The 18,400-nt window shown below is 44.2% G+C and overlaps 1 protein-coding gene across 2 annotated transcripts in view; it reads right to left on the bottom strand.

Moving 5' to 3' along the window:
- LRRK1 (leucine rich repeat kinase 1) overlaps window positions 1–18,400 on the bottom strand; it is a 124,346-nt gene that overhangs the window by 100,865 nt on the left and 5,081 nt on the right. For both annotated transcript variants that reach the window (XM_038532639.1, XM_038532638.1), the window contains exon 2: window positions 17,961–18,177. In XM_038532639.1, coding sequence (XP_038388567.1) covers window positions 17,961–18,057 — 97 coding nt within the window. In that variant the 5' untranslated portion in view covers window positions 18,058–18,177. The remainder of the gene's footprint in view (window positions 1–17,960; window positions 18,178–18,400) is intronic.

The raw sequence follows: 18,400 nt of genomic DNA on the forward strand, positions 1-18,400 counted from the left end.
ATGTTGTATGATTTCAATTCTTTAAATTTGTCGAGGTTTGTTTAAAATTTAAACATGTAAAGAACCCCCCCCAAATATGTGTGCTCCACAACACACAAATAGGATAGCAAGACACATGACAAATTTTAAAAAATTGCAACTTATATTATAGACAAAGGATTAATATGATGAAACATCTTCTTACATTGCTGGAGGGAATGAAAAATAGTGCAGCCCCTATGGAAGGGAATTTACCAATACCTAGCAAATTAAATCTGCATTTCCCCTCTTAGCCAACACTCTGGCTTTTAGAAATTTACACCAAAGATACGATGTCAAAAATGCAAAATGATTATCTACACAAGACTATTCATTGCAGCATTACTGCAGAGGAAGCAATACGATGTTATCTGTAGAGAAGGGGCTAAATAAACTCTGGGACATGCACAGAATAGAGTCCTATTCAATGGTAAGAAGGAAAGAGAAGTTCTGTACACTCTGGAGTCACATATTTTTCTCTGAGTCTCAGGGCAGCTCCCATTACCTCCTTCCAGGGATGGGCAAACAACATTCCATGCTCTAGGACCCTGTGTTCTGGGTCTGCTCAACCCATCCTAGAGCTGGAAGACAGAAACTCAGCAGAGGGTCAACGAAGAGCCTGAACTTTGCCTCCAAGTGGCAGCTGTGGCACAATGCAGTGAAAGAAAGGCAGCACTCATGCTTGGTTTGCTCTGACCATAAGCTGACACTTGTTCCTGGAAGGAGAGGCTTGCTGTCTTCCTCCTTGTCACTGGGCCCATGGGTCATTCTGCTAAGGATTCTCTTGAAGCCCTTCCTTAATCTTCATGCATCCATAAGTATTGATGGCGGAGGCAGAACCTGTAAGGAGGCACTTCCCTATTCCCACTCCCCTCCACCTCCCAGGCAGAGAGTACACCTTCCTTCCAGACCCATACACATACCAAGACAAGCTGGCTTTGGGGGAAACAGCTGCGGATCTCTTGAGAGAATGAGATTAGAGACTGAGGACAGGGACTATATGTGTTGAACTTCGAAGGAAGATCTGGGCAGAGGAATTCCAAGGCTTGGCCATATGCTTTAAATGGAATTCCCCATGGATGCCCTGTCAACAAACTTTAGTAAAGATTTAAGCTGCTTTTTGATTTTAAGATTTCAGGCTGGAGTTTCCTTGGAATACATCATTGTATAGTGATGACAGAGGCCATAAAGTTGTTCAAATTTCCCTGGATCTCACATAAATATACATTTATCTTCCACTTCTTTTTTTTTTTTTAAGATTTTATTTATTTATTTTAAAGAGAAAGAGAGTATGCAGGGGGAGGGGCAGAGGAAGAAGGAGAGAGGGGCTCTCAAGCAGATTCTGCTTCCAGCATGGAGGTTGACTCGGGTCTTAATCTTATGACCCGAACCGAAATCAAGAGTCAGATGCTTAACCGACTGAGCCACCCAGGCACCCCTTCCACTTCTTTTTTTAATAAATAGATTATACTATGATTATGTTCTGCTACTTGCTTTTCCCACTTAAAAGTTCTTCTGTATCTGCACATAGAGATCCAGGCATCTTATTTCATGGTAGTTCTTTGTCCTCACTGATGGACTTTTAGGGCATTTCTAGTTTTTTGTAATTCCCTCCCATGCTGTGCTGAACATCCCGCGTGTGCATTCCTGCTCACCTGTGAGCTCTATTTTCAGGTTAATTCAGGGTAGTGGAAGAAGCAGAGTATTTGCTGACCCTTAATTATCATAAAGATTGACAATTCACTTTTCCAAAGGTTGTACCAATTATATCCTTACTTAGTTATTCATTCAAAATTAGTTAAAAATATGAAAAATGGAGCAGAAATTATATCCTTGTTATACTAAATAATAACAAACTTTCTGATTTTTCCCAATTCAAAGAGCAAAATAACATCTCATGGTTGGCTCTGGTTTGCATTTCTTCCCATATGAATGACATTCAGCATATTTTCATACATCGCACCACTATTTATATCTTTTTCAATGAACAAAACTCTCTACTTCTATTTCTTGGTTCATTTGGAAACTGGAATGTTCTTTTTTCCCATTGATCAGCAAGTACTCTTTGTGGTATGTGTGGAAAACAGTTTTTACCTGTTTGTTGTTTGTCATCTGAGGAGGATTTTCTGCAGAAGAGTTCCAACTGTTGTGAAATCACATTTATTAATCTCTACTATGTTAACTAGATTTGTGTTGTGATGCTAGCTTTTATGTATGAAAATGTGTGAAAGAAGCAGGCAATGTACAGAACAGTGGGTGTAATCAATTAGATTTTGTGTAAAGGAGGGAGACGTAAGAATTTGTTTGGCTTGTATACATATAATGCAATTCTGGAATGATGTAAGAATCTAAGAATTGTAGCTTGATACTTAGGGCTTTCGAACTGTGTGATCTGTATTCAACTAAAGTTTTTAAATCTTGGCAAAGGAAAAAAATATGAGGTCATTTGCTCTTCCTTTTCCTCTGCATGTCTTCAGGCAGAGACACACACCCTCAAGTTCAAACAACAAAAATTGACTCCAGCTGATTTGCCTCAATACTGGGACCGCCATCTGCCTTCTAAATCCAAAAGCAGGCAAACACAAAAGAAGCGAAAAGCCAGGATTGGGGATCCTCTGTGACTCTCAGAGTTGTAAGTTGATTTAGTTAATGTGTGGATTTGAGGGGAACCCAATGCATTATTAGGATGACTATGATGTGTCCTCTTAACAGTTAAGAGCCAATGCCACGAACACATCACATCGTATACAAGATAATGCTTAACAGAAGTGAATGCCTGCAGCCTCTCTCCCTTTGTCCTAAGACAAAAACGCTCAGGAGATCTTCATCTGAGCAAGAGCTGACATACCTGGGAGCTGTGCTCCTCTCTGGCTGGGGTTTTAGCTTGTGGCTGAGTTACACCCCACTGCTCTGTTGGTTGGCACCTACACAGCCTCTTTTCCTGTATGGAAATGCTCACGCGCGTAGTACAAGCTTTCTTCAGTGTGGTATTAACCCTGGCTGGATGACAATAGGGCTCTTTGTTTTTATGAGTGATATCCTGATTATTAAAGTAAGGAGCTCCATGATTCTCTGTAACCACAAATATCCCAAGAATGCCTGGGCTCCGCTACCATGGCCCCTGGCCCACTGACACCCGCCTCCCGCCTCCTTGCACAATTCCTCTGTGACCCATGTTCAAGGCACTCCCTGTGGACAGCTTGAGGCCAAACACTGAAGATACTCAAGAATGTTAGAACTCTGAGCTTTACGAAGAGTGTTCTTCCATAAGACATATGCATTTTGCTAATTTGCGGGGGGGGGAAAGCACTCTGAACATGAGGAAAGGGAAGATTTTGACTTAAATGAAAAGGTTTTGGATTTAAAACTTAAATTAAACAACTTTTAATTAAATTAAGTTTTAATGAAAACAATTCTATTCTGATGGTTTGATTGGGGCTCATTGCTTTTTAGTTCTACACACTTTTGAAAAGGGGGACTGGCCATGTTTTCAATCCCATGCCTTCAAATAAAATCAAAGACACCGCCGTTATTAAGAACTCCCATTTTTATCATCAATATTATTATCATTTTCACTGGCAAAAAGCCAGTACAGGTTAGGCTAGATAACTTGCCCAACAGGGAAAGAGAGAGAAACGAACATAAACTGTGGGGCTCTGGGTCACAGAAGCAGCAGATCATACCTGGTATGGTGCTAAGCATTCCGTGAACACATTCTAACAGTGCCTGTGTTACAGATAGGGAGGGACCAGGATTTTTTTGTTTTTAAATATTTTATTTATTTATTTGTTTATTTATTTATTTGAGAGAAAGAGAGAGAATGAGTGGGGGGAGGGGCAGAGGAAGAAGCAGGCTCCCCACTGAGCAGGGAGCATAACATGTGGCTCTATCCCAGGACCCTGAGATCATGACCTGAGCCAAAGCCTGAGCTTAAATGACTGAGTTGCCACTCAGGCACCCAGGGAAAGGATTCGAACCCAGCTCTTTCCAAAACAAAGCCCACATTCTTGATGCTGTCACCCACCTTTCCCTACAAACATACCTCAGAGATATCAAGAAGATGCTGGAAGATGGAATTAAGACAGCAGACAGAACCCTGATGTAGTCATCACCTTCTGCCTCTAGTCCTTGGAAATTTTATGAAAAAAAAAATGTTTCCTGGGTGGCTGATTCGGTTGAGTGTCCGACTCTTGGTTTCAGCTTAGGTCATGATCACAGGGTCATGAGATGGAGCTCTGCACCAGGTTCTGCACTCTGCGGGGATTCTGCTTGGGATTCTTTCCCTCTCTCTCAATCTCTCTCCCTCTCCCTCTTCCCCCTCCTGTACTCTCTCTCTCTCTCTCTCTCAAATAATTAAATAAATCTTAAAAAAACAAAACATTACCACCAAACTATATTAGCACAGGAAACACAAAGGAAACCTAAGAGGATAGAAAATCAGGATGCACAAGGTGAAGAAGGTTGGAGGAGTGCCCTGAGGTTGCCTGCAGCATAGAGGAAGCAGGAGTTCACCAGCAGAGGGACTGCAGGGAGGTGGAAACCACAATGAGCCCCAGTCCAGCCTGTGCCAGGCAGTGGGAGGGCCCAGGGCTCTGCCTCTTCTATGCAAATGGCAAATGTGGCACTTCAGGTGGCTGGTGGCACCCAGGAGGCACCCTCCACTGAGAAGACATGCTCCAGGTACAGTCCCAGGGCAGCCACTACAGTCTCTCCGCCCTTCTCTCTGGAGGCTGCAATGACTGATACCGCATTCACAGAAGCTGCGGGGAATCCCAGCCATAGAGGTCAACATCCAGCTGTGCACCCACAAATTCTTGAGGAAGATGAACACCATAAGGAGAAGCATGCAGTTTCACCTACCAAGCCCACAGCAGACTACAGATTAGCAGGAAGAGACCTCCCTACCTCCCACTCCCACACACAGAAAGTAAAGCTAAATTAAGTTCCCTGCTTATAATTGAAAACCCAGTACCACTAGAAGTACACTGGCCACTGAGGCAGGAGAAAGTGGGGCATATCTCATCTCAGCCCTCCTTGGGCTGAGTGTCCCCAAGGGGAATTGAGCAGCTGACACTGACAATGGCTGTATAGGCAGGATCTTGCCAGATCTGAGACCCTGCATTGCTTGCTGCACCCTTACATTACTGCTCAGGGTTGGATGGGGGGGCTATCCAAATAACTCAGTCACTGAGATAAGGGATGTGGGCAAATTCTGGACTCCCCCAGTCCTGATAGAACAACCACCACCCTCACTCAGGAGGAAAAGGTGAGTCAGTCAGTGCCTGAACTGCTCTAAGTGGAATCTTGGGCTCTGGCTTTCCAGCATCAGGGATCTGTCTCCACCCAGAATTAGTGTTTGTAAAGCAAAAACAAGATCTCAGAATGAATATAAATGCTGTCTTGGAGAGGTAAAGGAGGACACAGCAACCATAAACAAGAGTCGATGAAAAAGCTCAGAAAGGAAAGCTAGAAGAGTTGCACTGTAAAACACACTACATGGATGACAGAGTGGAATGGACAGGACTGGAGGATAGCCTGGTCTTCTGCAAGAGCAAGAAGAAGGTGTAGCATCCAGACACAAAGAGAACAGACAAAAAATTAAGAGACATGAAAGATGGTGCTTGAAGCTTTCCAAAATGTGTCTAGTATGATTCTCGGAACTGTATCCTCCAATAAATGAGAAAAATTCTCAAGGTGAAAAAAGATGAGTTCTCCGAAGGGAGAGGATACTACTTAAGAAGTTGGAAAGGGAAATTGAGTTTAGAAAATAAGAGATAGAAACAGAAATAAAAAATAACAACCATAGGGCTGATTCTTTTCAAAAGACTCAAAACCGCCTCACTGGAAGATTGATCAATGAACAATAAGAAAAAGGGTGAGGTGGGGAAGGGAGGGAGGAGAAAGGGAGAGAAAACAACAGTGTCTTCAGTGAGAAAGGAGACAAGACTATACAGTAGAGAATGAAATCATGAGACCACCAGGAGAAAGAGGGCTCCTTAGAGAAATGGTGATGGTGGGAATTAGACAACAAATTCCAAACCTGGACTTTCTTGTCACATCAGAAAGCAAGGAGGGTATCAAAGACTCCTGGGGTCATGTCCAAAGACAGGGGAACCAACCCAAAGGAGCTTCTACTGGCCAAAGATGAATAATTTTAGGGGTGCCTGGTGGCTCAGTGGTTGAGCATCTGCCTTCTGCTCAGCAACGCCCAAAATCACTGAAAAATCTAACCACCAAGGAGAGACTATTAGACATCATGTGAGTCCTACCACTGATGAAACAGTAAGTACAAAACACCAACTACCTAGCATTCTTGCCGAAAGATCTTACTGAATCTCAGCAAGCCTCTGGATCTATGGAAACACGGAGAGAAATGTGTTAAGCAATACATACCAAATGCAATCACCAAAATCCAGACTGGGAAATGGCAGATGTGGTTTTATCAACAATTAAATCACAAGGAAAAAGGAAATGAGGGAGAAAGGAAGAAATTAAGAACCATATCATCCAACAGAATGCAGGGATCTTGATTCATGGGCCCAAACAAAGGCATTTGAACATGGATGTCAATGTTATTAATGAAATATATTTTTATTTTTATTATTTTAAAAAAGATTTTATTTATTTATTCATAAGACACACACACACATACACAGAGGCAGAGACAGACATAGGCAGAGGGAGAAGCAGGCTCCATGTAGGAAGCCTGACGCGGGACTTGATCCTGGGACTCCAGGATCACGCCCTGGGCTGAAGGCAGGTGCTAAACCACTGAGCCACCCAGGGATCCCCATATGTTTTTATTTTAAAAAAACGTATGTGAGGGGTGCCTGGGTGGCTCAGTCGTTGAGTGTCTGCCTTCGGCTCAGGGTGTGATCCTGGGGTCCTGTGATCGAGTCCTGCATCGGGCTCCCTGCATGGAGCCTGCTTCTCCTTCTGCTTGTGTCTCTGCCTCTCTCTCTCTCTCTCTCTCTCTCTCTCATTAATAAATAAATAGAATCTTTAAAAAATAAAATAAAATTAAAAATGTATCTGAAATATGCTGTGATTTTTTTTAAGTCTTCTTAACATGGAATTGGATTCTAAAATAATCTCGAGGGAGAGGGACGGGGATATGGACAGATCAAGATTTGGCTGTGGTGACAATTATGGGCATCAGAATGATGGACACACAGGGGTCCAGGACAGCATTATTTATACTTTTGTACTATGTTCACAAGTTTTCGTAATATAGAAAGTGGAAAATAACTAAGATAAAAACATAACGTTTCAAAATTCTGCCTAAGCTAAACATTTATGAAAAGAAAAACAGCTGTTGTAAATTGAGGCCAAAAAACTGTGGTTTCTGAGGGAAAAAAACCAAGAAGGGGTGCTTTTTCCTCTGACTTTTTGGGAAAGGAACTGAAAGACTGGGGGTCAGGGTGGGAGGGATTACTTGTCATTATATTCCCTTTTGTACTTCTGAATTTTATATTAAGTATATGATTTTTCTGTGACAAATGAATAAAATAATTAAAAAATGTATTTTAAATCCCAAAGCTGCTATGAACTTTATGCTAATACGCTTAAAAAAATCTAGATTAAATGGATGATTATCTAGAAAAACGTACTGCCAAAATTAACTCAAGAGGAAATGGAAAGTTTAAATAAAAACCTACAATCTTTAAAGAAGTGGAATCAATGGTAAAACATCTACCCATAAAAAGGTACCAGGTCTCGATAGTTTTATAGGCAAAAGGTTTTATCCAGCTTCTTGGAAAATATAGCTCTTATACTGTACAAACTTACTGTTGGTTGAAAAAGCAAGTTATGAAAATTTTGGCACAGTCTGAAAATACTGATTTAAAAATTTTAAATATTTAAACTGTTTGGAAAAGAGTACGATTGTCAAAGTGTGAGTCCGGTTGCTACCCCCTCCCCTGCCACTACTTTGCTCACAGGGATAGTGAGCCAGCTAAGAGGTACCCCACCTTCTCTCAGCTGAAGGGTTGGCACCCATGCTCAGTTTCCCCTCGGCTGGTGGCTGAGGGATTATGGCACCTCGTAGGTCAAAGATGTCCTCTATTCACAGCCAGCATGCACACCTACACACCAGGCTAGTCTTCTGAGAGGGGAGCTCCCTGTGAGACCCTTCGTGGGACTGGGACCCATGTCGTCAAAGCTCTGGCATGCCTCCCTAAGAGAGGATGAGAGGCTGGGGACCACATGCAATCCATCTTGCAGACCCAGGCTTTGTGATTTCCTTTTCCTTAGTGAAGTTTCAGGAACCCAGGCAGGCAATGTTGTGGAATTTAGGCTGATCCAGGTGGCAGTCCAGAGGGGACCCTCCTGGCAGGCCAGAAATAACACTATATGTTTATGAACTCACATATATTTAGCAATGGCATAAAATTGGGCAAAGGGTTTGAATTACCTTCAAAATACTGGTTACCTTTGGGGGCTGGTGGAGGGCAGTAATCAGGGAGTGGTCCAAAGGGCACTCTAACTACACGTGTCATGCTTTATGTCTGAATCCTCTTTCTTCTACTCGTCACCTATAATCCATGACCAAGTTCTGTGGTATACTAAAGATGGCCACAACTTTTTGCTTTCCCTCCAGCAAAGTGACAAAAAGATAGTGCCTGCCCTAAGCTTCAAGGAGGCACCAGGAGCTTCTGCTTCTGAAGTCCCCCAATCTGGGCAATTGGATGGCTCAATGGTTGAGCGTCTGCGTTTGGCTGGGGCCATGATCCCGGGGTCCTGGAATCGAGTCCTGCATTGGGCTTCCCGCAGGGAGCCTGCTTCTCCCTCTGCCTATGTCTCTCATGAATAAACAAATAAAATCTTCAAAAAGATAAATTAAAAAAGCCACATGGTATCCCCTGAGCACCTCTTCTTGCTGTAATGCTCTCTTGCATCAAGTATCACTCTGATTTTTCCTGTTCCTTGCTGTCTATTTTTCCTGCTAGAATTACAAGTGCTATGAGAGCAGAGCCCACGCTCCTGTTATGTCCTAAGAACCTAGAACAGTGTCTACCACAAAGGGATGTTTGATAACTGTTGACAAAATAACACTGAATTAATAAAACAAACAGTGAGGCAGTAGAAGAAATGCAGATAACACGGGGCATTAAAAAGAACCTCCATAATAAGTGACATAATGAAAAAATAGTTTTCTGGCAGCATTCTTACTGGTTTCTCTTAGCATCATGGGAAATTTCTTCCTTGGTAATTTATACACACGCTCTGCCTATCAAGTCAACTGACTGCAAATTTGTTTGATAATGCTCTGAACCATATAATTATTGGTTTATTTGGAATTCACTGTAAGAATATTGATCTTAATAAATTTGACATAAGAAATCAATTTAAAAAATAATTGAGAAGGTAATAAGATTGACATTAAAATAAAATGAAATAAAATAAAATAAAATAAAATAAATGCCCATTAGGATCCTCAGAAGAATTCAAGAAGACACTTCATAACATAATACAGGAACAGAATGCTATGAAACAAGCTACCAAGAAAAGGAAAGAGCTTTCTGGAAATCATGAATGCTGAAATGAAACCGTTCAGTAGAGGGCAGAGAAGATGAGTCAAGAATATCTCTCAAATTTTCAGAAGAAGAAGAAGAATCAGAAAATGTGGAAGAAAAGATGAGCAACGTGTATCATAACTACAAGGAGTTCCATAAAAACAAACAAAACCAAACCCAAAGGAGAAAGAGCAGAGGAGGAAGAGATTATCAAAGAGAATACAAAGAATTTTCCAGTTGGCTTACTCAGCACCAAGCAGCAGGAATGAAAAAGACCCTCACCCAGGTCCTGTGTTATGAAGACCAAGATTTCAGAAGACCAAGCATACAGGTAAGATTCTAAAAGCTTCCAGAGAGGGGAGAAAAGAACCAAAAACAAAGGTCATCCACAAAGCAGTGGGAATCAAAGGACATCAGAGGACAGCAGGGCAGACTCTTTCAAGTTCTGAAAGTAGATGATTTCTAATTTGAACCCTGGGGAGGGCAAGGTGAACATGCTCCCAGGAATGCCCAGTCTCTTCTGTGTGCCTGCATGAGCCCTGTGCTAGGAGCTTTCTTGATGATGTGCTTCAAATAAATAAGGGGCCAAAGACTTCTGAGTATGAGTCAGAAATGGGAAATGGAGATAAAAAGAAGGGAAGAGGTACTCACTCCCTGGGCCCCACAGGACAAGGATGACACGGAGTCCCCAGGCCAAGTCACCGTGATGGAAACATATCACTGAACAACACAGATGCAATCCAAAGATGAGTCAACACTGATAGAATTCAGCATGGATGGAGCAGCTGGGAGACACGGCGTGGAAGTGAAGGAAATCATTTATCACGGCAGGCAGGCCACAGAGACTGGCTCGGGTGATGGAGCAGATGTTCAGGCATATATTCTCTATGTAGAGAAATGATAATGACCTGAAGAACTAGAATCAGACACAGGAAATAGAAACTCTTTTGGGAGTTGACACTGGTGCTTTACTGTAGTCTGTTCTGTATCACTTGCATCTTTAACCTGGGGTGTGTATTACTTCGATAAGGTTTAATGTGCTTCTTTGGTTCTGCAATTCTGCTAGCTCACAGGCAGTGACAATCAACTCTTATGACAATAAGCAAAGTGTAGAAACCATCTAAAGGGGCTTTAATGTAAGGTTGATTGGATAAACATCATTCTATTCACACTACCAAATTTGGTGCAAGTGAAAAAGCCTCCAACACAACTCAAGGAAAATAAGTTGCACAACATATGTACAATTGAAGATTATGCATGTAAAGCCAGAAACACACACAGAAGAATTGTGTGTGTGTGTGTGTGTGTGTGTGTGTGTCCATGCATGAGCCCAAGTTTAGGGAGAGGTTGGGAAGGAAACATACTCAGCTACCTGTGATCACTTGGAAGGATGGGAAGGAGCCAAAGAGTACAGTGGCTTTATCTGTATCATGTGAATGCTCTATGAGAATGGGTATAAATTATACATAAAAACCTTTTTCTTCACCTTGGGGAGCTTCCTGCCCACTGTTGGTCAAGGGTTCTTTGCTTGCTTGTTGCTTTTGTTTTTTAAAATATTTTTATTTATTTGAGAGAGAGAGAGCAAGCACAAGCAGGGGGGAGGGGCAGAGGAGAGGTGGAAGCAGACTCTCTACTGAGAAGGGAGCCAGGACTTGGGGCTCCACCCCAGGACCCTGAGATCATGACCTGAGCCGAGGCAGATGCTTAACCAACTAAGCCACCCAGATATCTCTCTCCTCTTCTTTATGACAAATGTCAATAAATAACAAGATGTCTAAGTGGAATCTGGACAAACTGAACACAGGGGAGGTCAGGGTGGTGAATGATTCTAAGGAATATTGGAATCCTCCTACTTTCATTCATCACGGTTCCTGAAATGTGTGTGAAATTCATAGACGAAAGTTTGGATTTATATGTTATTGCAGAGGAGGGGTCCATTCCCAGAGAACTATAGAATTTCATAAAAATCCCTAATTATGGCTGCTTCAAGGTCTGACTCATGTGGACCAGGAAACCAAACAGGTGGAAGAAAATCCTTGTTCTTCTGCCCTGGGACCTGGGGATGTCTACACAGGCACCTTCCTGGTCACAGGTCACTGATGTCTCCATGGGGGCCTGGGTGCAGGGCTGGATAAAGAGCATTCCATCTCTTGGCCACTGAAGGCATGCCAGGTGGGTCTGGGCTGCTCTCCAGCAAGCACTGAGGGCTATCAGGTGGGACGGCCTTGCCCATCCTCAGAAAGGGAGCCGAGGTAGGGCCAATGTTGGGTAGGGGGAGGTGGGCAGTGGGTCAGGGCTGAGGTCCTGGGTGAGCTTCAGGCTCTTGCCACTTTGAATGGATGCTCCCAAGAGCCTATACAAAGCCTGCAGCAAGGTGGCAGGAAGGGGTGGGAGGCAGCTCTTTCCCTGGCCCTAGGTGGCCAGGGCCTAATGGCTCCACAGACCAAAGACCAAAAAAACTCAGTGATAACCAAGCAGAAGGTTGCTTGCTCTTGAAGAGTGGGTGGTTTACTCAGCCTGAAAAGCAATCCACAGGGAGGGAGGGCAAGGCTCTGCTTTTAGTTACTTCAAGAAAGGGGTGAAGGGATTCTTATCAGCCAGGGTAGGTGGAGCTAGATGCAATGAAGGCAGGACTGGTCTTGTGGCAGAAACCTCCTAACAGAGTTGCCCATAGGCAGGCTGGCGTTCTTTGAGAGGTAGTCAGTTTCCCGTTGCTAGAAGTAAGCAAGTACATTCTGGATAAAGAATCAGACCCAAGCCTCAGATTAAGGCTAATGTTAAAATCCCCATCGAACCCAGAGCTTCTGTAGTTGGGCAGGGCTTTGTGGGCAGCATGCAGCACAGCCGTGTTAACTGCCACCCTCATGGATGGATGCCCACAACCATTTCTCCAGCCCCTGAGGTCACTGCTTGGCCTCCCTTCCCTTTACCTCCCTCAGTAAAGGATTCCTCACTGGATACTGGCTGCGGTTCCTGGAGGGCCCAGTGCTGCTTTTAAGGCCAGGCTGAGGCAGGGGGCGCCCATGGACCAAAGTCTCCATCCAAACAAAGCCCTGTCCACCCTCCTTGCTCCCATGGTATGAACATGGCCCAGTTTGCAGGAGCAGGACATCCAATCCAAAAACAGGTTCAAGATGTGGGCTGGCAGTTTGGCTCTGAAAGGCACACCTCAACATGGACCTGTCCCCTGTAGGGTTTTCGACAGTGGTCCTCTGAGAAAGCAAACTACCACCAGATGGGCACTTCCTATTGCAGCCTATTTCCTATTTCTATTTCTGGAAGGCAAGAAGAGCCCCTACTTGAGGAAACTGCTTGGTTCCTAGGAAGTTATTTTTAATACAGATTTGAAAAAGTCAAAAGAAAAAGAGAAAAATGCTGAAAGTAGCTATGTAAAAATTAAAAACCTGGGATTTGAAGACCTTCTGGAAGGTTTCTCATCCTCCTTTGGTCCATGCTGGTCCAGTGGAGGACAGTGCTCTGAGAGGCAGGCAGCTGAAGTCGGGGCGGCTCATAGAGCGGTGGGGTACTGGAAGCAGCCCGCTGATGTTTGCCTGAGCACCCCTCACCCTCCGTGGCTCAGAAGAGTCTCGCCAAGAGTTCTTGGCCTGAATTATCTAGAAGTTTGTTCACCTCTCCACTTTCCAGGGAGCCTCACCTCAGCTGGCAGGACAGGTTTTTCCACTCTGACTCAGAAGAATGTGCAATGATGTGTTTGTTCACACAGATTGCCCCTGAGCCCCAGCCTAATATCTCACTGACCCTTGTTCTATCAACTCACACTCTCAGCTCTTCCACACTTTCTAAATATCTCTCTTGTACCACAGGCAAGCTGACTGCTGACAGTGCTAATAAGGTTGCAACATGTCTTCCTGAGACACGACTGTGCCACACAAACACAGGATAGGCATCACACAGCACACACACAGCACACACACAGCACCCCCCGCCCCCCCTCCACCTTGGCCCCACTGTGCAACTGGTGAGATGCTCCCACCTTCACGGGCTTTGGAAGGGCTAGACATGCTAAACAAGCATAAGGTGAACTACACAATCAAAACAGGTATGGGCGCGAGAAACACACCTAGTTCATATCCATATGCAAACAAAATGCTATTACCCAAACCCAAAAATAAAACATGAGTTCTCTCCTGATTTTCATTAACGTTTGGAGCTTTTTCTAAACTATGTTTGGAAGCCTAATAATAACTTTGTCGTTTCCAAAGCATGTTGTCTTCCAAGCATTTTTAAAAGAGAGAGCTTCTAAAAGGGAGAGAGAGCTGCTCCTCCATTGACTATAATTTGAGTCTTATTGGTTTGCTTTATGGCAGTCAATTTTCCTTAGGTGGTGCTGGAAGTTGGGTGTGTGATAAGCTTCCCTGCTGTGAGGTGGGTGCATTGGGGTGATGGGAGGGGAAGCAGAGCTCCCTGTGTTCCCAGGAGGTCTGGGGAGAAGGTGAGCAGAACAAATTTGGCTCATTTGGGGGGACACAGCCCAGAAGGTAGATGCAGCTTTATGCCTCATGGAGCCAAATACTCCCCTATTTGTTCTAGAAAGAAATTAGGAGGAAAGAGGCCAGTTGAAGCAATGTTGGCTTTAAAAGTGAGCATGGAAGTGTGTCAGTTAGATTGTAATCACAAAACATCAGTATTAAAGAGGCAACACTTTTAAAAATAAATTGCAGCGTTAGTCTTCTGGCTGTAAATGTAATGCAAAACAAAATAAAACAAAACAAAAAAAGGAGCACATGCTCAGTGTAGAAAACATAAACCCTACAGATGAGCAAAGAGCAATGGCTGTAATCTCCACGTGACTGTGCTACCCTCAGAATGTCACCTGCCTGCCAAAATATAAAATATATTTACATTTTGTGAAAATAAAGCCCAGACGTGCAATGTCTTAAAATTGGGCCTGCAGAGCTTTGGGGTCAAGGTGAGGGCCGGTGAGTGGGGTTCACCAGCCCCACCACTCACCACTGCCCATCAAAGCAACTCCACTGTGAAGTGTTACATAGGCTCTCGGGAGGACTTCATGCTGGCTGCTTAAATAAGTAAGTAAGTAAGTAAGTAAGTAAGTAAGTAAGTAAATAAATAAATAATAAATAAATAAATAAACATATTTTTTCAAGGGATTGATGCCCACCAACTCTCATCACAGCAGACTGAGTGACAGGTACTGATCCTTCACCTCTGTCCATATCCACAGCCTGGCCAGGGCCTCCTTGTGGATGGAGCTCTTCATTTGGGCTCCTCTACATGATGTGCTTTGGCCACGGGTAATAGCCCGCCATTCTGGGGCTCCGCAGTAAGGTATGTTTCTACTTTCTCCACTTGCATCTCTGCCACTGGCAGGGGGACAAGGTCCCCTGCCCATCTGCTGGTCTCAGGAGGATGGGAATCATGTGGAGCAGAGCTTCAGACCTCAGCATGCAGCAGAGCCCCCCAGCCACCTCCTGCTGTGAAGGCCAGAAACAAATAGTCACTGGTACAACCCACTGAGATCCCGTGTCTGTCTGAAATCAGGGTTCAGAGAAACTGAGCCACACAGTGGAGGTCACCCAGTACTAACAACTGAATACAGTCCTGATTAACCCCACAGGCAGGCTCTTGAGCCCCCACTACACTGTGTGAATCCCAGAAATGTCCTCCCACCCCTTCCTGCTCAGGGAAAAGAAACACAATCATCAACTACCTGTGGGTTCTAAACAGGGCAGTGACAGAAGCGCTCATCACTCTAGCTAACATGCTTTAGTAGTGGCTCCTTAACCTGGAGCCAGAGGTAACAGACTTAATATTCTCAGAGTCTGGGAGGTCCGGTGGAGGCCCCCACAGTGCTGCTGTTCCCCTGTGGAGGAGACAGGCAGGAAGGGCGGGTCCTCCTCTGCTCGCATTCTTCCACTGCGTCTGCGTCGGTGGGGGGAGGTAGTTGCAGAAGGCCAGGAGGGGCCTGATGTCTGGCCACCACAGCAGCCCAAGGCCAGCAGGAAGGGAGTGTTGAAAGGTTTCTGAGGATCTGAGGATCCCAAGGTGGAGCTCCCACCCTCAGCTCCTCTGCTACCACCTATGGTACCTTTCCACTCTCAGAGTTTGGGCATAAATTTGCACTTCTTCATGGAATCCTCATGAGAATTCAGTTACTATTATAATTCCTTAATAGCGACTCTAATTCCAGTAATGCTGAGCCACAGGATAGAAGTTTCCAGTGCATTTCAGGCTACTTTCCTCTTATCCTTCTTCAACCCTGTGGTTTATGTGTTTTGTCTCCACACAAACACCTCTCTCACATTAGGGATTCATAAGACATTCCCTCCCTGTGGGACCCCCTCCCTCCAACCCCCAGCATCTGGAACAGGACCCAGTGGGGGCTGCATGATTCCCATAGGCTCCTGTACCCTTGTGTGCATCCTGTTGCTCATTCAGAACAGAGTAGGGGGGAGTCCTGAGATTCCATTGGGGAAAGAAGTCCCTACAGCAAAAAGATTTTTCTGAGCCAGCTTCTTCCAACCTAGTGGGGAATCTACTGTAGGAACAGGGTAAAGTCTAGACAGATCTCGAAGGGAAAAAAACTGGGAGCTGGGGAGTATCAATGCATGGCCTCCTAGTGCACATGAACATTTCCTGGTTATCTGTGTGATCTCAGGCCCAGAGGCAGGTAGGTAGACCAGAACCTCGGCATGCCCCGGGAAACAGGGCATGCCCATTAGAAACAGACTCTCAGTGCTCCCAGACCTACACAGTGAGAATCTGTATTTCACCAGATGACCAGGGGACCCAAGTATATATTGCAATTTGAGAAATTCTGTTCTAGAGGACCCAAACAATTTAGAGCAGTTGGGGTCAACCGGGGTCCCAATTACACATTAGAATCATGGGAAGGAGGTGCAAAACTTTAAAAAAATGCCCATGCCTCCCCTCCCTCCAAAATGCTGCTCTAGTGAGTCTGGGGGGTGCCTGGGCATTGATAGTTTAGACACCCCCAGATTTCTGGGGGCAAGGGTGGAGACCTACTCATTTAGATCACCAACTCTTGACCAGGAAGGGGATGGGGCAGATGCCCTCTGAGGCTTTTTCAGTTGCCACAGTCACCTACCCAGTAAGTCCCAAAGTCCCAGCCCCACCCTCATTCATCAGGATTGCTAAGAGGAGAGACAGGTACAATGATAGAGCTGGAAAGTATGGGAAAACAGAGCCACTACTCAAAAATCAGATATCTTGTTCTACAGTAACTGAACAGAGTGTCTGCTGAGCCAGGTACAATGTTGAATCCCCAACTTCATCGAGGGTACAATCACTTGGCCCTTTCCGATCCAACATACTGGCCCTCTCCAACCCCACACAGTAGCCTAGACTTTAAGGGCTAGAATTCTAACATGAAGATGAAGGTTCCAATTGCAGTTCCACCATTTATAAATTGTTGACACCAGTGTCTAGGCGTCTCTCACTCTCAAGTTCTTCAACTATTAGATGGGGATAAATGACCATTTTATAGGTCATTGTGAGGATTAAAGGAGATTATTTCCTAAAGCACTGAATCCAGTGCCTGGTATGCACTCAGGGCTTACACATTGACATTGGGTGTGTCATCATCAACAACAGTGACAATGCCATCCTCTTTACTCGTGTTGATAGTGTTAAAAGTGGTTCAACTCTAGCAGAAACCCAGCAATACATATAAAAAGGCTTAAAAGTGTTCAAGCCTAGTAATCCCACCTCCATAAATCTATTTTAAGATTTATGGAAAAAGCACGTCTAAAAAGATGGGAATGCGATGCTTTGTGTAAGAGTCAGCAATTAGAAACAACCAGACTACTCCCATACATCCAACAGGGCAATAAGGACTAGGTCCATCATTTTATACAGTATTCTCACATAAGATGATGTTTTACTAGATCATCCAATCAAGGTGACTAGCGAAGTTAGGAGAAAAAAGTATAGGATACTAAACTATATACAATATAAAATTAAAAAAAAAAACAATATAAAATTAAAACAAAATCCCTGAAACCCAGAGAAGCAGATTGGAAGAGAACATACCAAGCTTTTAGCATGCTTGTGTTTAGGGCAGTGAGACCCCTGGTGATTTTTTCCCCTACTTCTCTTTTATTTTTTTTCCTTTTCTCAGTTTTTCTTTAATAAACATATATTATTTTTATATTGAGAAAACAAACCCAAATCTCCATTAAAAAAGCTTTTAAACCAATGTGAAGTAACACCCCAATTCTTAAGATTCTTGACTCCATCATAAATTTTGCCCCACAGCTCCTCAAAGTTTACAATTTAAGTGAGAATCCCAAGATATATTTTATAATGAAATGTTCACCAAGCAATTGGCATTTTTTTAACCTTGGGTTGAAAACCCTTTGTTCTAGACTCCCCACAGGATGCAAACGGCAGGTGGAGCCTGGCATGCCAGGCTGACTCTGCTCTTACCATTGCGAGTCTCCATGGCACGTTTCGGACACACAGCTGACCCCTCTGGCCCCACACACCAGTACATGCTGGGCGGTCGTCGAGACATGCCAGCCATCAACTCTTGGGTGGCTGCCCTCCAAGTCAATCCTGGCCAGGGTCACCGCCGCCACCGCTGCCGGGAGGATGGATGAAGCCAGTGACACACAGTCATGGCTGAGCAGAAAGCTCTCTCATTCTGGTGGTGAAAAATATCATAAAATCAGAAAGTTTTTTCTTAATTGGCAAGTCCCTTCTCATAGTCCTGCATACATTTACCATTTATATATTGCACCTTGGTACTCTTTTTCTTCTTTGCGACATTCTTCCTCACATTCCATCTGTCTAGACACGTCCATCAGGTGAAGGCAGTGGAAGGACAGAGATCCCCCCACCTCATGGAACATGTCTAACCTAAAAAC

The sequence above is a fragment of the Canis lupus genome, chromosome 3 (genome assembly GCF_011100685.1).
Source record: "Canis lupus familiaris isolate Mischka breed German Shepherd chromosome 3, alternate assembly UU_Cfam_GSD_1.0, whole genome shotgun sequence".
Taxonomy (NCBI): Eukaryota; Metazoa; Chordata; class Mammalia; order Carnivora; family Canidae; genus Canis; species Canis lupus.